Raw genomic sequence first — 26,637 nt, forward strand, 5'->3', positions numbered from 1 at the left:
TTTGGTCCCACCGTCTAGTCAAGGAGTTCCTCAAAGGACTGTTTCGATTGTTCGCACCAGTCAAAGCGCCTGCCCCGGCTTGGGAACTCAACGTGGGGCTGACGAGGCTGGGGGGGAGAAGGGGGAGGAGGTTTGGGAGGCCTTTGAGCCTATACATCAGACCTGTCAAGTTCCTCTAATGGAAAACGTCTTTCCTCATGGCCATCACATCTGCCACGAGGGTTGGTGAGATCCAGGCCCTATCCTGTGAACAGCCTTATCGGACTTTTCACAAATCTCCAGCTACACCAGTTCTCCAGGAAGATCTTCACTCTGGTTTCACCGACTTGTCAAGAAGTTCCTCAAAGGAGTGTTTTGATCTTTCCTTCTTTCAGCCTTCTTCATATTGCCACTCTCAACTCTCGCTCTGCTGTCAAACACTCCTGACATCTGCCACCTCCTTGAGGAACTAGACCTTGATGTCCTTCGATTTACTGAGACATGGTTCACAGCCAGCACTGTGACGAGCTTTGACACTCTTCCCTGATGGCTGCAAGATCCCAAGGGGGGGGGGGGGGGTGTAGCACTGATCTTTCCTGAGTGGATTCCTGCCGCTATCATTCCCACTCAGACCTACTCCTCTTTTGAATGCATTGGCTGCAGGCTTTCTCTCGCCTACCCATCCTCTTACTGTGGTTACAATCTACCAGCCTCCTGGTCAGATCACCTCATTTCTCTGAGTGGGCAGACCTCTCCTCCTCCCTCCTGGCCTCTACTCCTCCTCCTCGGTGACCTTGATATAAATTTAGACTCTCCTTGCTCCTCCTCCTGTACTCTTCCGTGACCGCTGAGACTCCCTCTCCCTGTCCATCCTCCCCTCTGGCCCGACTCGCTCTGCAGGACACACACACTCAATGACTTGCTCTCCTTTGACCTCCCCCACTCCATCCCTGACCACTCCTCTCTTCTGGAGCGATCACTCCCTCATCTCCTTTCATCTCTCCCTCTTCCCCGCACCCCCCCCCCCCCCCCTCGCCAAGCCTACCCCAACACTGCCACCTACCTTCTCGGACATCTGGCCCATTAAGCGTGTGTCAGTTGAGGCTTTTGCCGCCACTTTTTCCCCCTACCTTTGGCTGTCTCACATCTTGACACAGCCCTTTCTCTGCTCTACTCATCAATTTCTGATGCGCTTTATGCTCTTGCCCCTGTCATGAGGATCTGTTTGAAGTCCAAAGCCAAGTGCAATTCCTGGTATGACTCTGACCTCGCTACACATAAACGTAAGTGTAGGGCGGCTGAGAGGAAATGGAGGACTTCCTGTTCATCCTCTGACAAACTGGCCTGTCGCCTGCTACAAAGGCAATACCGACTTTGTCCTCACCAAGAAGAGTCCACATTCAAGCTAGTGTCTCTGTGGCATCTAACAACTCGGCCGAACTCTTTAAAATCTGCAAGGAGCTGGCCAACCCTGCTGCAGTCTCTACCCCTCCTGTTGCCTCCCAGGCTCTTTGCAATTCCCTTGCCTCTCCCTTCATTTCAAAAACCCAGGACAGCCTGTCTACCCTCTCCACCCACACCCCTCGTCTCCTTTCCCCATCTGTGCTTGCTGGTTCCGCAAGCACCTCAAGACCTTCCTCTTTTCTTCTGCCTTAGCTCCCCCTCTCCCCTGCTGGTCTGTTCTCTTGGCACCGTGCACCTGGCCACCCTCTGTCCTCCGGGCCCAGGTAACTACTCACTCTGCCACCCTCCCACACTGCCTCCGGGCCACCCCTTCCAATGTCGCAGAAAGCGTTGTTCCGTCTGTGTGCCACGTGTGGAATGAAGAAAGTTTGAGGGGGATGGGTGCATGGATTGCCTTTGTCTCTACCCTCATCACTCTGCGGACACCTGTGATATCTGCAAGGGGTTCTCACAAGACGTTGAGGGACCGTAATCGGCGAATATTATCGTGGCTGAACAAAGGGGCCTACCCTCTATCTGAGGTAGGATTGGTGCGCAGTCTGGCATCGAACAGACCAAAGTCCCCTGTAGTCCTTCGCCGGTCAGTGTCGGCTGAGCCTCCGGCAAAGAAGCCGCGGCCTACGGAGAAGTCATTCCTCTTCAGGGAAGCGAAGGACGCTATGGACCAAGGCCGTAAGACAGAAAAATCTTCGTCTTCATCTACTACAAAAAAGGATGGAAAGGACCCTTTAAGACACTCCTCCTCAGGAGACAATCATCGGTCTTCCTCGAGTAGGGAATCTTCTAAAGACAGCCTAGAGACTCAAAAAAGGCGGGACCGCCTAAAGTCTGCGCCACAACTGCCAGTGCCGTCAACGGCTCCAATACAGTCCGCACAGACAATCCCTGCGGTGGCGTCGACACCAGTGGCGGCGATCGATGAGGGAGAAGTAGAAACTCCCAGGTTTTCGTTGATGGTGGGCCCGCCAGAGACTTGGCAACCGACGGTGTATGACGCAGTTCTGCCAGATACTCTATTACAGCAGGAGTCAGCGCTATCGGTGTCGATGGAGGAGGATCTCTGCTTACAGGGTTTTGGCCCATCGACTACGTTGGGAATCCAAGATGTTCCTCCTACGTCTTCTCTACTAAATCCGCAGTCAATGCCTTTGCAAGTTTTATCTATGCTGCAATCCGTCTTAAGCCAGTTGGATGCAAGGCTGCCTCCTATGGGAGTGCCTCCAGTGACATCCCTCGTCGACGTGGGGCAGGCCCCGCTCCACATTCGATGTCAACGGCTGAGTTGCCGCTCTCCCGTCCGGTCAGTGAAGAACCTCCCTGTTCACATCCAGAAGAGGGTGAACTACAGGACTCTGAGTCGGATCAAGGCCCCAGGGACTCCATCGCGGACATTTCATCGTCGTCAAGAGACCCTACATGGGAATCGGATGGAGAAGTGGAAGCTCCTAAAAGCCCGGCACAACCGTCACCTCCAGATAACATCAGAGCCTTTCATGCGATGATGGCGAAAGCCTGTGTTGAATTAGGTCTGACCCCAGAGCAAGGGAAGGAATGCTTATTTGACCAAATGCGGAAAAGAAGGAAGTCTATCTTTTCGGGTCCCGATTCTGGACCACGTTTGGCAGGAAGGCTTGCATGCAATGCGCCATCCATTTTCGGAGCCTGCAATCGAGGGCAGGTTAGAAAAAAGTTTAAGGCTGCAGACTCTACACCTAAGTGTCTGACCGCACAGCCCCCTCCTGAATCAGTGGCAGTAGCGGCGGCTAGCAGAAAGGTTAGATCACAACACAAGTGCACAACACCTCCGGACAGTGAAGCTAGAAGACAAGATGCCTTTGGTAAGAAAGTGTTAACAGTAGACGACGGTCAAGGTGGCTAACTCGTTAGCGATTATGGCACGATATGACCGTGAAATGTGGCATCGCCTGGCCCCCATCTTTGAGCACTTGTCCGAAGAACACCAAAAGACAGCTATGCTACTGGTGCGTGAAGGTGAGGAGGCATCAAATCACAGCATCAACATAGCTGTGGATTCAGGATTCAAGCAAATAAATAATGGAGTGGTACTAAGAAGGCAGGCCTGGTTAAAATGTACAGACTTTAGGCCGGAAGTCCATTAGAAAGTGCTGGACATGCCCTGTGAAGGTGAGCAGTTATTTGGGGAGAAGATAGACAAAGCCCTCAAGGGCATGAAGGAGGATTCAGATACGGCAAGATCACTGGGGGCATTACAAAGTGGATGAGCATTTCGGCCTTTTCGCCCCCTTCCGCAGAGCTTCAGGGAATTCTCGATTTGCCACATCCAGAGACCGGAATTTCAATAGATCGGCATACTCCTCCCAAGGATAGAGGCGAGCTGTCCAGGCGACACGGAGAAGCCAGGATTTCCAGACTTCTAGAAGGAGAGGACGACAGTCTTCGTCTACGAAGAGTAAGCAATCAAAATCTCAGCACTGACGATCTTCAAGACGTCATGGGAGTCAGTGTCCCATTGCGTCAACGAATGGGAAAGGATTACATCAGACCGTTGGGTGTTGGACACGGTGAAACTAGGCCACTCTTTGCAATTCAAGATCACGCCATTGTCCATTCCTCCTGTGTAGTTGCCGCAACCCCATCTTCATATCTTAAATCAGGAGGTTGTGCTTATGCTGCTAAAAGGGGCTATAGAATTGGTTCTGGTGGCAGAGAGGCCTGGGGTCTACTCGCGTTACTTAGTGGTCAAAAACCCCATCGGCAAGTGGCGACCCATTCTGGACCTGCGAGCTCTCAACAAGAGACTGCAGCGCCTGAAGTTCAAAATGCTTACACTTAAAGAGGTCATCCGGTCGATACAACCCGGGGATTTTCTGGCATCTTTGGACTTACAAGACGCATATTTCCACATACCACAAGACGCATATTTCCACATACCTATGCGTCGGCGACACAGAAAATTCCTGAGGTTTGTAGTGGGTCAGTCATAACCAATTCAAAGTGCTCCCATTCGGTCTAAAATCGTCTCCCAGGACGCTTATGAAATGTTTGCCCACTGTGGTGGCATGGCTACGACGAGCAGGCCATCACGTCTACCCTTACCTGGAGTCTCGTCGCCGGCAGCATCGCAGGCAAGCCTCGACGTTACCATGCAGCTGCTACAACGGTTGGGCTTTGCAATCAACTTGGTGAAATCCTTTTCCCTCTCCCTCCAGGAGCTTTGTTTTTTTGAGCCTGGAATTCCAAACCCAGTCAGGACTGGTAAAACCTTCTGTAGAGAGTTCAAAAACACACAGAAAGCGGAGTGGAGAGCTGGAACCAGAGTGTCAGTCTCCATGTCGCTTCTAGGAGCCATGGTGTCATGTATCCCGTTAGTGCAGAACTGTCATCTCTTCATGGGGCCAATACAAGAACATCTGGCGGACCGGCGGTCTGTCGCAGATTGTGGTCCGACAAAGTGATTATCAACAGCGACCTACTGGAAGATCTTTGGTGGTGGCAACTCTCAGACAATCTGACAAAGGGGATGCCTCTGCTAGAGCCGGAATTTCAATCCACAATTGTGACCGATGCCTCCCAAACAGGATGGGGAGCTCATCTGGGGTCTTTAAAAGTTCAAGGTCGATGATCCCCAGGAGAAGCAAACCTTCACATCAATGTACTGGAACTAAGAGCCGTTCGTTGGGCTCTGAGATTGTTTTTGCTGTGCATACGCGGATCGGTTGCGAGTGTGTTAACGGACAACACGACCACGATGTTCTACCTCAGGAAACAAGGGGGAACTCATTCCAGAATGCTTTTGAGCAAAGACATCTGCATTGTGGTGTTTCACCTGCCAGGGGTGAAGAATGTACAGGCAGACTCTCAGCAGAGAGATGAACCAACTCCACGACTGGCAGCTGAAGAATCAGCAGGTGTTGAGAATTTTCAGTAAATGGGGTCGTCCTTCGATGGAACTCTTCGCAACCCAGGAGAACAAAAAGTGCAAGCAGTTTGCCAGCAGATAGCTGCAGCCCAATTCGCTGGGGGTTGCGTTCTCCTTCCCGTGGACAGGCAAGTTTGCATATGCGTTCCCTCCGTTTCCGCTCATTCGACGGACCCTTCAGTGGATTTAGAAATATCCATGCCATGTAATTCTGATTGCCCCTCACTGGGCCATGCAGCCGTGGTTTTCTGACCTGCTCCATCTATCAGTGGCAGAACCGATGAGATTTCGAGTGACGCCGGACCTTCTCTTCCATGACAAGGGAGCAATTCGGCATCACGACCCGGGCTCCCTCAGCCTGACGGCTTGGCTCCTGACTTCTCAGAGTTTGGTTCGCTGAACATTTCTAGAGATTGTCGCCGCATTTTGGAGGCGGCGAGAGCTCCATCCACTAATGTCTCATGCATGCAAGTGGAAAAGATTCTGTGTGTGGTGTAGGGATCAGCCAGGGGTGGACCCTCAACATTTCATCAGAGCAAGTTCTGCCTTATTTACTACACTTGGCGAGAAGAGGTTTGTCTTTCTCCTCCATAAAATTTCACCTGGCTGCCATTTCTAGGTTTACTCGGAAGAGAGGTTTATTTTGGACATATCCTCTGGCCAAGAAGTTCCCTACTGGTTGGAGTCTCAATCTGGTGCTATCAAGGCTAATGAAGGATCCATTCGAGCCTATGTCGTCGTCGCCCCTGGAATTTGTGTCGTGGAAAATGGCCATCTTGGTGGCCATTACTTCAGCAAGAAGAATGTCGGAACTGCAAGCGCTGGTGATTGATCCCCCCCATACTTGCGTTTCTTTAAGGACAAGGTGGTGTTGGCCACTAACCCTCATTTTATTCAGATGGTACCAACTACATTCCATAAGCACTCTTCTATTGTGCTACCAGCATTCTTCACTGCGGCTTCCTCTTTGGCAGAGAAGGCTCTCCATACGTTGGACGTCAAAAGAGCATTGAAGTTTTATCCGAGTCGTACTCAAGATTTCAGGCATACGAGACAACTGTTAGTGGCTTACGGACCTTCAGTAAAGGGAAGACAATCTCCAAAAAAGGATTATCCCGCTGGGTTTCGTCCGTTATTGCCTTCTGTCACTCTAAAGCAGGGAAGCCTCTGGAGAGGCGTCCGAAGGCTCATTCGACAAGATCCACCGCGTCATAGGCGGCATTGTGGTCGGGAATTCTGCTGGTGGACATCTGTCAAGCGGCCTCCTGGTCAGTGCCCCATACATTTACTCTGCATTACTGCCTAGAGCAACAGCATGGAGCTGATGTGCAGATGGGACGGCCAGTCCTGCAACACCTGTTTTCAGTAAGATAAGCCCCCACTTTGTGTAGCATGCTTGTTAATGCTTTTTCTTGTGGTTTTTCTGCGTTTGCGTTCCTATGGTATTGCTTTGCATTATACGCCTCCAAATACAAGATTACTGCTATTTAATCTATTCTAAGCATGTGAATCCATGAAAGATCCAATGCTGGAGAAGGGAGTAGTTTCTTAGCTGTAACTCCATTTCTCCAGCGTTGGTATCTTTCATGGATTCACATGCGCCCGCCAGCCTCCCCTGAATGCAAACGTAATATTGCCTCTACTTTGGGGGTTCAAATCTGAAGGGGGAGCCGCAGGGGCGGGGCTATTTATTCCGTACGTCTTATTGGGCCATGTGTAAGTGTCCCAAAAGGACGTCAATAGGACACAAGTGTTTTTTCCAATGGAAAACGCTTTAATAAAGATACCGAGGGTTCTAAGCCTGTGAATCCATGAAAGATACCAACGCTGGAGAAATGGGAGTTACAGGTAAGAAACTACTCCCTTCTCCTCTGCTTCGCACTTTCCACTTCTCCCCCCTTCCATGCACTTCTCCCCCTCCTCCTCTCCTATGCACTTGCGTGGTCTCAATGTCACTGGGCCTCGTAAGATCGCTGTTTTCTTCTCCCCTGTTCCCCTCCCTTTCCGCGCTCTGAAACACTTGTGTACGAGCGCGATAGAAATAAAATATCATTATCAATTTCCTGCCAGTGATTGCTCCTGCCCGGCATGGGAAATCAACTTAGTGCTGACGAGGCCTATGCACCAGGCCCCTCTCCAGTTCCTCTCCTGGAAAACTGTTTTCCTTGTGGCCATCACCTCAGCTAGGAGGTTAAGAAAGATCCCAGGCCCTGTCCTGCAAACAGCCATACCAGACTTTACACGATTTGAGGGTGCTGATGTGGACGCACCCCTCTTTTATGCCGAATGTTCCAGTGGAATTTCACCTCAATGAGCCTTTGGTGTTACCTGTTTTTTTTTCCCCACCAAAGCCTGAAAGGGCCTTGCCCTCAAGGACGTTGCTCGTGCCTTGAGTTTCTACGTGAGACGCACAAAAGGTCTTAAGATTTCACAACTGTTTGTGAGCTTTGGCCCTGTGAACCTTGGGAAGGCCTTGTCCAAGGCTACCATCTGAGGGTGGCTCTATCCGTCGGCATTATGCATTATCATTGGCTGGTGAACCGACCGCTGCCTGGCTGTCTGAGAGCCCACTCCACCAGAGCGATTGCTGTGACGAAGGCTTTCCTGTCTGGTGTGCCTCTGCTGGACATCTGCAGGGCGGCTATGTGGCGGTCCATGCACACCCACAGTTCTACAGCGTCAACAGGGATTCCAGGGAGGAGTCCAGAGTCGGCCAAGCAGTGCTACACAGCCTGTGCGCTTGAGGTGAGTCTGTTCCAGAGGTAAGAGTTCATTGTTTCGGTTGAGCCTTGACACCTCCCCTGATTGTGTAATGTTGTACTGCGATGTATTCTTTATTCATGAGCATGTGAATCCATGCCAGACCCCATGCTTGAGAAGGGACAAGTTACTTACCTGTAACTATTGTTCTCAAGCATGGGTCTGGCATGGATTCACATGCAAACCCTCCCTCTGTGCCCTCAACCCCTCCTCGGCCCCCCCCCCCCCTGCGTTTTCTCTTGGTCATACTGCCACTTTGCATGAATACCAAATCCGAAGATGGCTGCCAGAGGATGGGTTTAGGCAGAGGACAGCGATTGGTTTAAAGGAGAAATATAGTTTGTAAGCTAACGTGAAACTGTTTTACTTTTACCAAGGATTCTCAGCTTGACGGCGGAATATTCATGAGCACGTGAATCCATGCCAGACCTATGCTGGAGAACAATAGTTCCAGGTAAGTAACTTGTTCCTTATAGTTTAGTGTATGAAGATCCTGTGAGAATCATGTCCTGCATATTTCAGTTGCCCACCTGAACCCTTCATTAGTTTATGGCGAAAGCTTGACACAACCTTCCTGTGCAAGGTAATTGAGTGGCTGCAAAATATCTACATGAAAAGAATTGCATAGCTGCTACCCATGAAAAACATACGTATATTTCTCTTTGTTTGCAGGATGGTGCTGGGGTGGTTACCTGCCTTGATGAGGCCCGCCATGGGTTTGAGAGTGGAGATTTTGTGACGTTTACAGAGATCCAAGGAATGCACGAGCTGAACCGCTGCGACCCTGTGGAGATCAAAGTCCTGGGTGAGCTGGTTTTGTTGGTGGCAGACCATGCATGGGGTTTGGACTTGCAATAGTGATATGGAACTGGGAATGGGGTTGCCTTGAACCATAGCTTCTGACGAGGGCTTCTTTGGCCAGAGTTCTCTAAAAGCTCTTCCTTGAGACTGAGCAGTTTTAGTTGATACCCATGTACTTTAAACATCAGTGATTTTTGCACATGACAAGAACTTTCAGGAATTAGTTTGTTTTTTGCGTCTAACAGAAAACGCCAGGTGATCATGACCTACTTGCTCTAGAGCAAACTATAAATCTATTAAATTGTTGTTCTCCTGACTTTAATCTTTGTCACAACAGAGCAGAGGATAGTAGAGGCCGTGGAGGCACCCAGCGGAGTAACAGACCAAAGCAGCCTTCTGTTTTCAAGAAAAAGGGGAAGAATTAAGGGCTGTGAACATGATCTGCTGAAGATTTGTTAAATTTGTCACTTTTTCACACTTTCTCTTCAGTAATACTGATTTTGAAGGAAGACCAAAGGCCTCAATAGTATCTTGTCAGTAGTTTTGGGCTGGAACCTACTGGGCATTTCTCTTCACAATAAACTTGATGCAGCCAAGGACTTCTCGGGGTGTTTAGGACAGATTTACTGAACTAGCTTGTTTCCATGTTCCTTCTTAGGGCCTTATACATTCAGCATCTGCGATACAACTCATTTCTCAGATTACATTCGAGGTGGCATTGTCAGCCAAGTGAAGATGCCCAAGAAAATCAGCTTCGTAAGTGACCTTGCCTTTCTGTGCTTATCAGCCCTTAATGGGGCAAACAGGTTTGTACATAGTAATAGTCCAATTTAATAAAAATGTAGTCCTGATAATCTGGATCCTGCAAGTTAGTTTGTTTCTTTCTGAATTAAACCTGCAGGCAATATCTAGCCATCTCCGAATTGCACATTGATTTTACATCTTTACATTAGCAGAAATGTATGACGTTCCATGAAAACAATTGCTCTTTATATTTCATAGTTGTAGCATTTACATTTACAGTTATGGATCATGGAAGCATTTTAAGACTTGTAAATCGGAGTAGTGTTGTCAATCAGACCCTAGCAATGCTTAACCATATTGCCCGTTTTTTGCATTCTTGTGCTTCCCTGTTCCTCTGTGCTTTAAGATGCAGCAATCACCATTGCATGCTAGGTTAAGGAAACGTGCGTATGGTTCCTTTCTCCAAGCAGTTTTTTTTCATCAGAGCCCTACCTGGTACTTCGCCATCCCGAGCAATCAAAATCTGACGTCTTTGGCTCCATCCTATGCTTTCACCACATCAGAGTATCCCCTTTGGATTGAAAAGACTGCCCTTGTTTTTTCTCCTCTTAGAAATCCTTGAAAGACTCTCTGGCTGAGCCGGAGTTCCTCATAACAGACTTTGCCAAATTTAGCCACCCAGCCCAGCTACACATCGGCTTCCAGGGCCTACATGAGTTCCAGAAGAAACACAAGCGCCTGCCTAAGCCACGCAATGAGGTAGGGTGTCAAGGTGACCTGTTGGCTCTTAATGTTGAACATTTTGGGAATGCGAAATGGGTGGGTGTGGGCTTGTTGTGGGGGGGGGGGTCAAAGGGGGTGGGAGAGGACACCTAACGCACCCGGCCGGTTTTGAAATGGGTTAAATTTGTTTTCTTTTTAAAGATGTTAATACCCTTGGGGCTGAAGAGCAGTACAGAATTGTAAAGTTAAAAACAATTTTGTTTCTGTTGACCATTACATAATTCTAACTTTTTTTATATCCGTCTCTAAGAATTTTAATAAGCAGTGAGAATGGGATGTATTATAGACTGGTCTAAAATAGCGCTCCTATGTCCTTTTAATTTGCTGCTGGTGTCTATTGTTAGGACAGATTTTTTATACTCTAGCCTGGTGGGCAGATGTATAGAAGGCCAACATATATTGTGACCGGGACAACTCTGGGGAGCTGTAGCCAAACCAGTTTGGGTAGCAGTGACAGGCGGTCTAGGCGAAGTTCTTCAATGGTGGTGAGCTTGTAAAGGGTCCACAATGAAGTCATTACACAGGATGTACAAAAATAGATATTTATTGGCCAAAACACACTAAGAAAATGACTAGCAAGCATCGTTATCACGCTACACTGATAAAAATAGATACAAATATACATTCATTTGTTATAAGGCATAATGCATATCCCAAACTCCTGCAAACTTAGTATTCTCCAGCATGGGGTCTGGCATGGATTCACATGCTCAATAATCCCCATAGTCAGGCTGGGATTCCTCAGTGAAAGAAAAGTTTTCTAAACTCCTTCTCCTATAAACCAATCACTGGGCTCTTGGTCATACTGCCCTCAGCCAATGACTGCCCTTCCTCTGGCAGCCTCTTCAGATTTTTACTGCACGTTCAAGTGTCGAGTGCTCGCATTTCGCTCTTCAAGCTTTCTGCATTTCTTTCACTTTTTTATGTAGGAAAACTGTTTTTGGTTCATTTGAGCCCGTGTGCTCCATCACTTATTCTTCCGATTGAATGGGTCCCGTTTTTCGACATCTTTCATTGCCCCTCAAGGGCAGAAATCGTCGAGTGTTCTTGGAAGCTTCCAGAAGTCTTCAGACGTGCACCGTGTCGGATCATGTTAGAGAAGGATGGGACCTTTCCTCTTCAAGCTGTGCTCCAGCTGCGGTTTGCAGAATATTTTTACGGATGACGAGCATTCCGGGTGCCTGTATTGTCTACAACCGACTCATAAAGAAGACGATTGTGAGAACTGCTGTGGCTTCACCAAGCGCACGATGAAGGATCAATCATTTGGTTGGCGGCGTGGCTCAATACCAGGGCCTCTACCTTGGGTGATTCACAGGGGCATGCCTCTTCTGGATCCAGCCAACCTGAGCAGGCTTCGAAGTCCTGTGAGGGTGTTTCATCCGTGAGGGCCCAAAACAAGGCTGAGCATCGCTAGTCCGCTTCCATCAAGGTCTCTGCGCAAGCGGTTCCCGTGACGGTCAGGGTGCGTTTGTCGTCTTGAGTCTGCCTCAATCTCCAGCCACCGCTCCAGCTCTTCATCTAAGAGAAAGTCGGCTACCCTGGGAAAGCTGCGGGAGACTCCAGAGAAGGCCAAGCAGGACAAGATGTCTGAAGGTGAAAGGGGCTGGCCCAGTCCAGGGTGCCCCGGTGGCGGCTAGAGTGGCCCTTCCTCCCAAGCCGGTAGAAAAGACTCCGGAGAAGAGGATGCCGGACATTAGCCCGTGACTGGCCCTTCCGGACCTGAAAAGAGGGGGGGAGAGGGGGGCAGGGTTGGCATAGAACTCCAACACACAGACATTTCTTCATCTGACAAGGATGACATACTTTCTGTCCACACCATCCAGGGTGGTGGTGACGACGGAGGGAACGTCGGGGATGACATGGGCACTGGAGCCAGCAACCCAGTCCCCCAGGTACCGCCTAGATACCTGCGCAGGATATCCTCTTGACTCTCCACACGCTGGTGTCTGAGATGCAGAGGAGGATGCCGACTGCGCCACCAGCGGCGACCCCGTTGACACCAGGGCAACCCCTGGCGAAGAGGAGGCATACTCCGCCTCCATTCCAACCTTCACTGCACCCCACACCTCCTAGGGACGGGAATGGACACAGCAAAGGCACAGGAATGAGAGATCCTGCATCACTGCCGCCAAGATCTTCTCTCCCGGACTAAGTGGGATCTTTTCATTCCATGATCGCCCGTGCGACAAGAGCTTTTCCAGCTCACCCCAGAAGAGAAAAGATGGCTTCCTGTATCAGCGCTGGGAGGCAAAGAGGAAGACCATCCTGTCAGTGCCACACCTGGACGACGTCTGTGATGAAGGTCTGGATCTGCTAAGGAACCCTGCCTCAGCCCCAGCAGAGAGACCAGCTTGAAAAGACATATTGGGTGCCGAAGTCTGCACCCAAGTGCCTACGGTCTCAGCCGTTGCCGGACTCTGGTCTCAGCGGCCGCCAGGAAGAAGTCATCGAGTTTGTTGTCTTCTTCACCTGCCCTTTGGGACAACTAGGGGAAGAAACTGGATTCCATCGGTAGAAAGGTCATTACTCTGCGGCCAAGGCCTTGGTGATCGTGGCCAGATGCAACTGGGGGCTTTGGTACCAGATGGCTCAACTCCTGGATTTCCTCCCCATTGACAAACTGGTCGAGGCTTTGGGAGATCCTCCAGGAAGGCAAGGTGGCGACGGACCATGCAATCAGTGGCCCTGGACATTGAGAACACAGGTTTCCGCCAGATGGGAAACAGGGTTTACCTTCGCCGCCGTGGCTGGCTTAAGGCCACCAACTTTAGACAAGAGGTCGAGACGAGCGTTCGGGACATGCCGTTCGATGGAGACAACCTGTTCAGGAATGCTGTTGAATCCCTCCAGGCCATGAAGACCGACAGACGGGCCCGTACCTTGGGCACCCTGCAACAACACCGGCCATCCTTTCGTTCCTCAGGAGGTAAGTCTAGCAGGTCTTTGAAGGGTTTCTGCGGGGGCTCATCCTCTTGCCGCCAACCCTCCCTTTCCTTGACCCAGGAAGCCAACAGGGGTTGCTCCAAGGCCTTCAGCGGTGGCCGCTGCCGTAGTGGAGGCTCCCAGGATGGCGTGCCGACCGCCAAGCAGGACTAAACCGTTCAAGACGTCTGGCCCCATCCCTGCGCCCCGGTGGGAGGCCGGCTGGCTAACTTTGTCGCTGTGTGGGAGACCATCTCCACCGATCGATGGGTGCTGGATGCTTCCGCCCAGGGACACACTTCAGGGTTTCAATGGAAGTGTCCGAATACCACCGGGGGCCCGGCGGGAACAACACATCCCTCAGCTGCTGCTGGAAGTTCGAGCCATATTTAAAAAAAGGGTGCAATAGAGCTGGTTCCAAAGCGACTCTGGTGCTCCCGGGTTTACTCAAGGTACTTTCTCGTAAGAAAAAAGACTGGGGGCTAGAGGTCCATTCTCGACCTACGACGGCTCAACAAGTACATAGTACAAGTACATAAAGGATGGTCACGCTGCACCATGTGCTCGGCCAGATGGACGAGGGGGGAGACTTTGTCTCATCTAGAGGATGTGTACGTTCACGTCCCTGTACATAAGACACGAAGTTTCTGAGCTTCATTGTTCAAGGGAAGCATTACCAGTTCAAGCCTCTCCCCTTCAGACTGAAGTCGGCGCCCATAGTCTTCAACTGCCTGGCAATGGTGGTGGTCCATCTATGACTGCAAGGAATCCATGTGTATCCTTAACTGGACGACTGGCTCATTCGGGCCCAGTCAAGGCACATCGCTGTCCGATCACACAGCGAAGACCGTCCGACTGCTGACGAACCTGGGGGTTCGGTGAATCATGTAAAGTCCTGCTGGACTCCATCGTAGGATGCTCTGTTCCTGGGATCTAGGCTCGACACGGTGTCCTGCCTGGCATCAACGTTGGAGGAGAGGATTTTGGGCAAGGTGCAACGATTGTTGGCACTGAGGGTTGCCACAGTGAGGACCATGAAGTCGTTGCTTGGCATGTCATGCATATATCTGATTTGGCGCTGCAGATTGCGGATGCGCCCTCTACAGGAATTCCTCGATGCCCCTTCGGTCAAGGTGTCCAGAGGCTTCCAGGACAGAATCGCGCTCGATGAGTTCTGTCGAGCGATAAGGTGGTGGGGCGTGCGCTCCAACATCACCGGAGGCAGAGACTTCCCGGGTCCACCGTACCAGGAGACTGTCGATAGACGCTACCCTGCAAGGATGGGACCCCACAGGACGTCTTCACGCCACAGGTCTATGGCTGCCGGAAAAAGTTGCTACATATCAAAGTCCTGGAACTACGGGCAGTGTTTTGGGCCCTTGCATCATTTCTGCTGTCCCTCAAGGGCAAAGTGGTGAGGGTCTTAACGGACAATACCACCTTGATGTTTTACATCTGGAAGCAGGGGGCACCAGATCCCAGTGCAGGCCTTGTGGCACTGGGCTGTTGCCCAGGGGAGGATGTTCCTCATCCTGTTTCACCTGGCAGGAGTAAAGAACACTGTTGCCGATTCTCTCAGCAGGTAGCTGCGCTCTTGCCACAAGTGGGAGCTTCGGCAGGATCAAGTGGACAACCTTTTCCTCAAATTGGGCAGTCCCCAGATCGATCTGTTTGCGACTGCGAAGAACACAAAGTGCCGGACATTCGCCAGCAGGTTTCCCCAGCCGGGGAGCATGGGGGGGAACACATTCTCATTCGCTTAGGAAGGCCTGTTTCTGTATGCGTTCCCTCCATTGCCGCTACTACTTCGATTCATCAGTCAACTCAGACGGTACCGGTGCAGGATGATCCTCATTGCACCAGCGTGGCTGAGGCAGATCTGGTACCCGGACCTTTTCAACATGTCTGCATCCCCTCCAGTCAAACTGCCAGTGGTCACAGATCATCTCGCCTGGGAAATGGGTGCAATTCTATACCACAACCCAGGATCTCTGAACCTGAAAGCGTTTTGCGACTTGGCGCCAATCGCAGAAGATCAACCCTCTGTGGGACACAGCCACTCAAGTACTTCTGCATTTACTGTCATTGGCTAAATCGGGGCTGGCGCACGCCTCCATCGTTCATCTGGCGGTTATCTCCCGCTACACCTTATCTCTGGGACAGTCTTCACTGTGGTCGCACTGTCTAGTGAAAGAGTTCATCAAAGGACCGTTTGTCCCCACTGGTGAAGGCTCCGGCCCCGGCATGGGAACTCAACGTGGTGCTGACTAGGCTCATGGGGCCCTCATTTGAGCCTATGGATTCAGCCCAGCTCAAGTTTGTTGTCCCTCGTGGCCATCACCTCTTCAAGACTAGTAGGTGAGATCCAGGCACTGTTCTGCAAGAGGCCTTACTCGACTTACCACGAGACAAGGGTGGTGCTTCGGATGCACCCCTCCTTCATGCCCAAGGTTCCTTCGGAATTTCATCCCAACGTGCCCTTGGTGTTAACTGTGGTTTTTTTCGTCGCCGGCTGAAAGAACTTTGCACTCACTGGATGCGACCTGAGCACTGACGTTTTAGGTGGCCCGCATGAAGTTTCCTGAAAACGTCTCCGCTTTTTGTGGACTTTGGTCCTGTGAACCATGGCAAGGCTTCCATTTCCAGATGGCCCTCTGGCTGCATCACTCATTGTCACCGGTTGGGAAACCGTCTGCTGCCTGACCGCCCGAGAGCCCACTCTACCAGAGTGATCCCTGCTACAACGGCGTTCCGGTCTGGTGTGCCACTGCTGGACATTTGCAGGGCTGCTACGTGGAGGTCGACGCGCACCTTCACAAAATTCTACTGCACCAACAGGGATTCCAGGGAGGAGTCCAGAATCAGCCAAGAAGTGCTGCGCAACCTGTTCGCTTGAAGGTGAGCCTGGTGAGGGGGTAAAAGATTGCTTCTGTTGTTTCTTGCCACCTCCCCTGGTTTGTAATTATGTACTGCTGTGTTTTCTTTATTCATGCGCATGTAAATCATGCCAGACCCATGCTGGAGAAGGAGCAAGTTAATTACCTGTATCTGTTCTCCAGCACGAGTCTGGCATGGATTCACATGCAACCCTTCCCGCCTGCCCCCCTGTGGCTCTTCTCTTGGTGCTACTACCACTTTACGTGCTACCAAATCTGAAGATGGCTGCCAGAGGGAGGGGCCTAGGTAGAGGGCAGTGATTTGTGTATATGAGAAGGACAGTTTAGAAACAAAACACTTTTTTTCTTTTACTGAAGATTCCCAGCCTGACTAGGCATATTCATGAGCATGTGAATCCATGCTGGAGAACATTTACAGGTAACATGTTCCTTTGCTCTCACGATCCACAGAGCATGATCCCCAATTTAAATTGTCCAGCCCAAAGTTGTCAGGGGCCTTTTGCCCAGTAGTTAGGTAAAATGCAGGTAGGGTTCTTATGGTTAGAGTACACTTTATTTTATTTGTATTTGGTTATAGAAAAAAACCTTTTACAAAATACTTATTACAAATCATTCAATAAAACCAACCAACATCAGGCGAAAGAAAAAAAGTAAAAAAAAATCACTTTCGCCTTTTAAACTATAAAACACTTCATTTAATAAAAAAAGGAACAAAGATGAGCGAGAGGGGAAAAACAGACAAAAGGGAGAGAAGAGCAGCTATCCATTAAACGGGTTGATGTAAAATCACTTCGAATCAGACAGTAACCAAACGTACATTTCACAACTAAACATGATCTCAATTGAGTCGACGCAAAAAAATCTGTCCTCTTATGGTGGCTTTTTAAAAGTCACGATGTTATACCTTTCGAGGACTTGTACTACTGCAATTGTCAGGTCATTGCAATGTCCAGCAATCAAAAGGTCCCAGGAAGATTCTTCTATTTAGCCATCACCCCCTAACGCGAAATCTGGCAAAGAGTAGGTCTTGCGGGCCAAGTTCCTTCGCACTCCAGCAGTAGGTGTTTTAAGGATTATTTCTGTGGGATTTTGCACACATTGCATAAAGGATTGGCTTCCTCCTTCCCCCTTATCGACAGGACCTCACCTGGGTGTGCTATGTTCAATTGGATTCTGAGAAAATTCATCCTAATCCTCCAATCAGGGAACTTCATCAGATATCTTGCAATGACCCCTTGTTTTTTTTATCCCCTTTCAGAAAGCGGTTTTCAGGTTAAAGGGAACGCATATTGTCGATCGTATTTATCCAATCCCACTCCTACTGGACCTTTTTTTTCCTTCAGTGGATTATGGATTCATGTTTCTATATTGGTTCCAGCTGTACTCAGTCCTTCCATGACCCTTTCATCCAGATTTGACAGCAGTTTATTTTTTATTTTTTTGCTCTGCTCGCAAGTGGGCCTTGATATCAAAATAAAGAGTATCTTCTTGCGCAGTGAGGATTGAACGAAAAAGGGACGTTTGTTTCCATTCTGCCTGCGATTTTAGAGACCAAAGGTCCAATTTGACTCTGACGGCTCATAGAGACTCATTGGAAGACCAAAAAACCAGCCCTTCCAACCTTTGCCAATCCACACTCCACAAGCATGTTTTTGTTTCCAGTCCATAAAGTGCCACCGGACTGACTTTTGCTGAGTACAAATTAAACTAGCTAACAGAAGTAGCCTCAACTTTCAGACGTCTTGCACAACAAGCGAGCAATAACAAAGCCAAAAGTGTTCAAATAAAGTTTTATTATAAGCCCATTCACTTATAATGGGAACATAGGGGTAGGTAAGAAGCTCTGACTTACCCCTGTACTCAGATTGTTCCCCAGACTTGTCAGGACCAAAGAAGAGGGTCCAAGGTTGGTTTTTCTGCTGAAAGTTAGTCCTCAATTCACAGGGGTTGCTGGTTCTAGTTGCTCTCCGGTTGTTATCTTTTGACTGTTGCAAGGACTCACAATTGAAGAATGCAGAAAAACTTGATGCAGAACCCCCTCTCAGGGCTTTACTCGGGTCAGGTAAGCGATTTCGGACGGTGGTCACTGTAGCACGATGATGCAAAGGCACTCACCTGCCACAGTCAGATGTTTTTCCCCTAGGTGCTAGGATGACTACATTCTGCAGGGGTCCATTTTGTAGGGCCAGCTGGGGATCCCCCAAGTTCCAGGTCGAAACTCGGAATGGTGACGCCAGCAGCATGGTGGCCCAAATTTGGAGCTGGTCAGCCACAGGACGATCCCAGAACACTTCTGAAGGCTTTGTTGCAGGGTACCGAGCAGATGTCTGGTATAGATGGTCCCTCCACTCCAAGGGTCTCAGATCCTTCGCAGGACTTCTAAAGAGCTTTAGCATGACAGGGCTCCTCCAGGTTAGCAACAGAAGTTGGTAGCCAAGCCTCCTTCTGACGGGTCACCTGGTTTCTTCACAGGTCTCAGCTGGATAGGATTCTTGGCTTCTTAAGGATCTCTGCGGAATGGCTGCATGGGTCCTTTTCTTATCCTAAAAGCCAGGAAAGAGTAGCTGCCCTCACTAGCCAATAACAGGACTGACACACAAACGACAACCCCCCCCCACTCCCCCCCCTCTCCCCCGCGCTCCCCTTGTAGCCCACCCATATTTGACCAGTAGCCACTGTTGGTAGCCAAACGTGGGGAAAAAGTCACTGCTGCCACCAGCTTATCCTTTTAGCACACCTAGAGTAACCAAAACGCCTCCTAGTGTTAGTCTAGGGCAAAACAAAAATGCACCCCATTGTACTACAGTGTAAGCTGCATTGTACAATTATAAAAAAAAGTTATCACAAGTGATATAAATGTAACCAAAAGTAGTAACGCAGTAACACTACCAAGGAACACAGTTTCCCAGTACTGACAGCCTAAAGGACATGTCAGTTTCCCCATAAGATGAGAGCCTTAAGCTTCACAACAATGGCTTTTACTCTCATCTTATGGGGAAACTCATGTCCTTTAGGCTGTGGTTGCAGGTCTGAAGGGCGAAAATCTTAAATGCTGTTATATTTCTATGGGCTTGACGGTGACATTTGGGAATGTTATCCGAAGGGGGAGGATTCTAGATTTGATGTGTTGAAGCGCTTTGGCATCTGGGTTTGGCGCTGATGTGGGGAGGTTTTATAGGAGTAAAGAGCTTCATCTTCATCACAATTTATAATGTAACTTGTAGGGCTGGTTTTATCTATGTATGTTGGTATTGTAATCTAATCTAACACATAAACTAGGAATGGCAGTACAAGGGGATCCGCGTAAAAGGTTGGTGATGAACACAAACCCACTACTTAAACTGTGTGTATTTTACAATTGTACCCTAGTGGACCTACACAGAGAGAGTATTATACAAATGTGTCAAAAAAGCGTTCACGCATGTTCTTGAACGCTTGTTTTGTTCATTTTCTAGGCCACGCTAGTGGTAAGTTTGAAAACAGTCAATCCTTTTTTTGCACTTTCTTTGCTCGCACCATAATCTCCCATTTGGTATTTCTGCTGCTTCAAAAGACAAAGATGAATGGAAATGCCTGTGACTTAATACGGTCACATTTCCCACTTGAGATTTTCTCAGACAACTACATTTCACATGAGTTTATTCAGTGCGTTTATAAAAGATTAACTTTCGAGGGGATTGGTTCCTCCGTATTCCACATCTATGACAGGTAATCAACACAGCTGTGCTGCTTATCTGTCATAGATGTGGAATACGTCGTCGGAACATCCCATCGAAAGAGCGTTACCAGGTAAGAAAGTAACTTGTTCTTCTTGTCAACCCCCTCTATGCAATGCGTTTTTAAAGTTTAAGCTCATGTTAACCCTTACTCATTGCTAACAGGCTGATGCTGCGGAAGTGTTGGAGTTTTCCCATGCAATCAACGAAAAAGCACCGGATTCAATCAAGCAGGAGCAGCTGACAGAAGATCTTTTGAAAGAGCTGTCCTTCCAGGCATCTGGTGACTTGGCACCAGTCAATGCTTTTATTGGAGGCTTGGCTGCCCAGGAGGCAATGAAGGTATGTTACACCAAAGCCTTTACATTTTGATATATCAAAACGGGTGCTGATTCTTAGGTTGAGATGCAGTACTTCAACTGTTCCTTGCCCTTGTCCTGTTGAATTCTGTATTTCAGTTTAAGTGTAGTGTGTGAGGGTCCCTTCGGAACCATATCCTGACTGCTTGTGAGGAGGGGTGAGGGTCAGGGTCCCGATTGTTCATGATCTGTTAGGGTGTGTGCTGATTCTTTCCTTGATGGCTATAGATGAACTCTTTCAAAGTCATGGTGGGAACCTGCAACGGCTGGTGAATTCTCTCCAATATTTTTATTGGAGGGGCATAAACATTTCCTATGAATCAGCGGAAGAAACATGGTGCATTGAGAAAGCACAACCTCCCAACAAGGGGTTTTGAGGGAATCTTCCCCTTGAGAAAATGTTAGTTAAAAAATGTGTGTAAGTGCATTTGACAGCACGCTTCCTCAGAAAAATTGGTAGAAAGCCAGTTTACAATCAGTTTTGTACAGTAACATATCCAAAAGATGCCAAGTCACTAAAGGTACACAGTAGCCAGTGTGTAAAACCTTTTAATTCTCGGTGTTCGAAATTGAGAACTATTTAGCTCCTTCTTGTAGCCTATAAGCTCTTGGTTATATTGACAGCAACCGCTACCGGGAGCTTCGCCACTGTAGGCCAGAATTCCCTTTAAGTGCCAAGGACAAGTATGCTCGTCCTTTTTGCATAGACCTGCATAAGAGCCTGGGAGTTAAGGGGTCAAAAAATACTTTGTTGGCTTTGCTATAAGAGAACAAGTCCATATTGGCTGCACCATGAATGTGTAGGCCAGTAGGGCCATGTCAAAACACGTTGTGTTGGCTTTGCCATAATTCCAGTAAAACCTGCTTAGCCACTGTATTAAAAAAAAGAGCACAGCCATACTGGCTGCACCAATGTAGGTTCCCCTCATACCCCATTTCCCCCTGCAACAATAGCAGACCAAGTCTCCCACCCCATAACCTGCCCACACATAGTGGCAATGCATCTACCCAGCAATTTCCCCCTCAAGGCCACCCCTTCAATTTCACAACTTGTCCTCTAGCTCCAACCACCTACACCCATCACCGCAAACGTAACACACCTATGTCACATACACACTCACACTCTCACACACACTCTCACACCCCCCCTCCCCTGTTGGGGAGAATTCTCATTCTCAAGCATTGGATCTTTCATGGATTCACATGCTTAGAATATTCCCCGTCGTCAGACTGGGACCCCTCTGTACACATATATAGCCTTTTCCTATAGGAAAACTTCCGACACTTTTGTGTCCCATCTACGTCCTTTTAGAACCCGCCTACGCATGCTCCGTAGACCGTCCCAGTATAAGAGGCCCGCCCCCGTGGCTCCCCTTCAGATTTCAACCGTCTCCAAAGTAGTGGGATCTCCTTGCGTCGTCTTACTATTTTGTACAAGGTTGTGTACCTGGAGTTGGAGTTCGAGGAAATTTTTCCTCCATGTCAGGAAAAGCGCTGTTCCATCCGTGCGCGACGTGCGGCTTGAAAAAAGTTTACGAGGGGGACGGACATATGGATTGTATATACTGTCTCCATCCTCATCATTCGGCTGATAACTGCGACATATGCAAAGGGTTTTTTCAAAAGACCCTCAAAGACCGAAATCGACGGCTGGTGGCATGGCTAAATGATGGAGCGGGGGCATACCCCCCTTCGGAGGTAGGCTCCACACAATCGGCGAAAACATCACACCGCGCTGCCTCGTTGGAACCACCTGCGAAGAAATCTCGACCGACGGAAAAAGAGTAATCTCGGAGTCATTCAGCTATAGAATCCTCGTCGAAAAAATAGTCCTCCATCAAAAAAGCATGACAAGGAAAGGCCGAAATCCTCCTCGGGCGATCACCATAGATCGACCACGAGTCGAGAGTCGAGTAAAGGCAGGCCAAGTGTGGAAAAGGCGGGACTGCCTAAACCACCTGCTAAGTCACCGTCGTCGACGGCGGTCCAGTCATCGGCCTCCACCCTGCCACTGACGCATGTGCTATGCACTGTCCCACCGACAACGACGGTGGCCTCGTCAACGGAGGTTCTACAGGAAGCCTGAAAAAGTTTAAGACTCCAGAGTCTACCCCCAAGTGTTTATCCTCCCAACCAACACCTGATTCGGTGGTGTCGGCGGCAGCGGCGAGGAAGGCGAAGGCCCAGCACAAGTGCACGACTCCGCCTGAAAACGAAGCAAGAAGTCAGGATGCCCTTGGCAAAAAAGTGCTATCCGTGGGAGCAACCACAGCAAAGGCCGCAAACTCTCTGGCTATTATAGCCAGATACGACAGAGAAATGTGGCACAGGCTAGCGCCGTTGCTGGATCATCTTCCGGAAGAGCATAGGAAGGCAGCAATGTTACTTGTCCGAGAGGGTGAGGAAGACTCCAATCACGCAATAAACATTGCGGTTGACCTCGCTGAGTCAGGCTTCAAGCAAGTCAATAATGGGGTCGTATTACGATGACAGTCATGGCTTAAGTGTACCTACTTCAGACCAGAGGTACAATACAAAGTATTAGATATGCCCTTTGAGGGAGACCTTCTATTCGGAGAGAAGGTAGACGAGGCCCTAAAGGGAATGAAAGAGGACTCTGACACGGCACGTTCATTGGGTGCCCTCCAGAGTGGCCGAAGCTACAAGTCTTTTCGTCCCTTTAGAGGGGCTTCAGGTAATTCCAGATTCTCTGCGTCGGGAGTCGGATCCTTTGGTAGGTCGGCTTACACCTCCCAGGGATACAGGCGTGCTTCCCAAACTGCAAACCGACGCCGGAACTTCCAGACGTCCAGGAAGAGACCATCCTATCCGTCGTCGTCGAGAGACAAGCAAAATAAAGATCAGCAATGACGAACAACACACCGTTCTGGGGGGAAGAGTATCAGCCTATGTCGACGAATGGGAACGAATAACGACGGATCAATGGGTGCTGGACACTAAGGAACGGGCACTCTCTACAATTCAAGCACAGCCCTCTGCACATTCCACCTGCGTTCACCGCTCATTCCCATCTGAGGATACTGCAACAAGAGGTAACACTCATGTTAGCAAAGGGCGTGATAGAATTGGTTCCAACATCACAGAAAGGTCAACGAGTCTACTCAAGATACTTCGTCGTAAAAAAGCCGAACGGCAAATGGCATCCCATTTTAGACTTACGCGATCTCAACAAGTCTTTAAAGAGCCTGAAATTCAAAATGCTCACGCTGCAGGAAGTGATCCGAGCCGTTCAAGAAGGGTATTTTCTAGCGTCACTGGATTTACAGGACGCGTACTTCCATATTCCAATGTGTCGGAAACACAGGAAATTCCTGAGGTTTGTAATAGGGCGGACTCACTACCAGTTCACGGTTCTTCCCTTTGGGCTCAAGACCTCCCCCAGAACGTTCACGAAATGCCTGGCCCCAGTAGCGGCCTGGCTAAGGAAGCAAGGCCACCACGTATACCCATACCTCGACGACTGGCTGGTAAGGGGATCCTCCCCAGCGTCGACCAACACAAGTTTACAAGCCACCATGCAGCTTCTACAACAGCTGGGATTTGCCATAAACTTCGAAAAATCCTCTGTGCTGCCATCGAGAAGGTTGGTGTTCCTGGGGGCACAGTTCGAGACCCAGTCGGGGCTAGTGAAGCCTTCTCTCGACAGAACGTCAAAACTCAATCAGCTGGCGAGCCGACTACGACAAACCACCAGGCTCTCAATGAGGAAATAGGTTTCGGTCCTAGGAGCCATGGCATCCTGCATCCATCTGGTGGCAAACTGTCGCCTATTCATGAGGCCAGTCCAGGAATTCCTCGCGGACCGATGGACACAGGCCCAAGGATCGTGGTCAGACAAGATAACCATCGACGACAAGCTGCTTCGGACCCTTCAGTAGTGGCAGAGTTTCCACAATCTGAACAACGGTGTACCCCTACAGGAGCTGGAGTTTCAGCGAACCATAGTCACGGATGCGTCCCTAACAGGATGGGGAGCTCACATGGGTACTCTTCAAACGCAAGGTCGCTGGTCTCAAACGGAGTCACTCCTACACATAAACGTGTTAGAGCTCAGAGCAGTACGATGGGCCTTGAAGGCATTCCTACCACACATCAAGGGATCGCGAGTACGAGTGCTGACGGACAATACGACGGCCATGTTTTATTTGAGAAAACCAGGAGGGACGCGATCAAGAACTCTTTCCATAGAGGCCCAGAAAACATGGCATTGGGCATTAAAGCACGAGATTTCCATCGTGGCTCACCATCTCCCGGGAGTGAGGAATTCGCAAGCAGATTCCCTCAGCAGAAGGATGGCCCAGATACACGAATGGGAAATGGACACACTTCAGCTGATGAAAGTGTTCGAGAAATGGGGTCACCGCCCCTCTGGACGCTTTTGCAACCAAGGAAAACAAGAAATGCGAGCAATTCGCAAGCAGATGGCCTCAGGAGGGTTCCGTGGGGGAGGCATTCTCCTTCCCATGGACGGACATGTTCCTTTATGCTTTTCCTCCGTTCCCCCTCATACGGAGGACAGTACAGTGGATACGCAGATACAGTTGCCGGGTAATTCTAGTGGCACTGTACTGGCCGCGGCAACCGTGGTTTTCCGACCTGCTTCTCCTGTCGCTGGAACATCCAATAGCGTTTCCGAGAGTCCCGAACCTGCTGTCCCGGGACAAAGGCACGGTGTGGCATCACAACCCGGACAGTCTCAACCTTGCAGTCTGGCTCCTGACTTTTCGGAGTTCGGTGCTTTAGACGTTTCGGAGGATTGTCAAAAAATTCTGCAGGCGGCTGGAGCCCCTTCTACCAACAAATCTTACACCTATAAGTGGCAGAGGTTCTGTGAATGGTGTCGAGGACAACAAGGCCTCCAACCGTTGAAGGTGACGCCGGAACAAATTCTACCTTACCTGCTTCTCTTGGCGGAGAGGGGTTGATCTTTCACATCGATAAAGGTGCACCTGGCGGCCATCTCGAGGTTCACGAGGAAGAGACAGTCGTCTCCTCTATTCAGCGACAGACTTGTGAAACACTTCATGAGGGGTTTATTTCGAACTTTTCCCCCGGTAAAACGTTTCCCACCAACTTGGAGTCTCAACATAGTGTTGGCAGGCTTAATGAAACCACCCTTTGAGCCTATGGCCACGTCAGACATGATATTCATATCGTTGAAGTTGGCATTCTTAATTGCTATCACATCAGCTAGGAGAATCTCGGAACTGCAAGCGTTAGTCGTAGACCCGCCATACTTAAGATTCTTTAAAGACAAGGTGGTCCTGGCAACTAATCCTACGTTCGTCCCAAAAGTTCCGACAGTGTATCACAAACACTCGTCCATTGTTCTCCCTACTTTCTTTGCGACCCCATCATCGGCAGCAGAAAAAGCTCTTCATACCTTGGACGTTAAGAGGGCCCTGAAATTTTACCTAAATCGTACACAGGAACTCAGGTCTACTCGACAACTGTTCATCGCATATGGTCCGTCGATGAGGGGAAAAGCAATCTCTAAGCAAGGATTGGCTCGATGGGTCTCATCGACGATTGCGTTTTGCCACTCCAAGGTCGGAAGGCCGCTGCAAAGGCATCCTAGAGCCCATTCTACAAGATCAACGTCCTCCTCAGCAGCATTATGGGCAGGAATTCCGCTAACGGACATATGCCAGGCTGCGGCATGGTCAGTGCCCCACACGTTTACCCGCCACTACTGCCTTGCCAGGCAGCATGCGGACGAGGTGCAGATGGGAAGAGCAGTCCTGCGCCATCTGTTTCAGTAAGGTAAGCCCCACTCTGTGGAGAGTTTTGTTTTTCTACCTTTTGATGACAGTATGCTTTGAGGGTACGGTTATATGAGTAAACTTATTCCTGGTGGACATATGCATTGTGTATTATGGTGAGGGTATATTACATTACATTCTCACCGCTGCTTTCAGGTGTTACTGCTATACAATCTATTCTAAGCATGTGAATCCATGAAAGATCCAATGCTGGAGAAGGGAATAGTTTCTTACCTGTAACTCTATTTCTCCAGCATTGGTATCTTTCATAGATTCACATGCGCCCGCCAGCCTCCCCGGAATGCAATGTATTTGCTTGATAAGTTTAACCCTTCCTACTTTGGAGGGGCTGAAATCTGAAGGGGAGCCACGGGGGCGGGCCTCTTATACTGGGACGGCCTACGGAGCATGCGTAGGCGGGGCCTAAAAGGACGTAGATAGGACACAAAAGTGTCGGAAGTTTTCCTATAGGAAAAGGCTATATATGTGTACCGAGAGGTCCCAGTCTGACGAAGGGGAATATTC

General features: G+C 49.4%; 1 protein-coding gene across 1 annotated transcript in view; it reads left to right on the forward strand.

The window, feature by feature from the left end:
• The window catches only part of UBA1 (ubiquitin like modifier activating enzyme 1), a gene marked incomplete in the record, with an annotated part of 790,705 nt that overhangs the window by 268,849 nt on the left and 495,219 nt on the right, over window positions 1-26,637 (forward strand). Inside the window, 4 exon segments of the mRNA XM_069645505.1 lie at window positions 8,777-8,909; window positions 9,564-9,661; window positions 10,262-10,408; window positions 20,136-20,312. Coding sequence (XP_069501606.1) covers window positions 8,777-8,909; window positions 9,564-9,661; window positions 10,262-10,408; window positions 20,136-20,312 — 555 coding nt within the window.

The sequence above is a fragment of the Ambystoma mexicanum genome, chromosome 2p (genome assembly GCF_040938575.1).
Source record: "Ambystoma mexicanum isolate Mex_15411 chromosome 2p, UKY_AmexF1_1, whole genome shotgun sequence".
NCBI classification, from domain to species: domain Eukaryota; kingdom Metazoa; phylum Chordata; class Amphibia; order Caudata; family Ambystomatidae; genus Ambystoma; species Ambystoma mexicanum.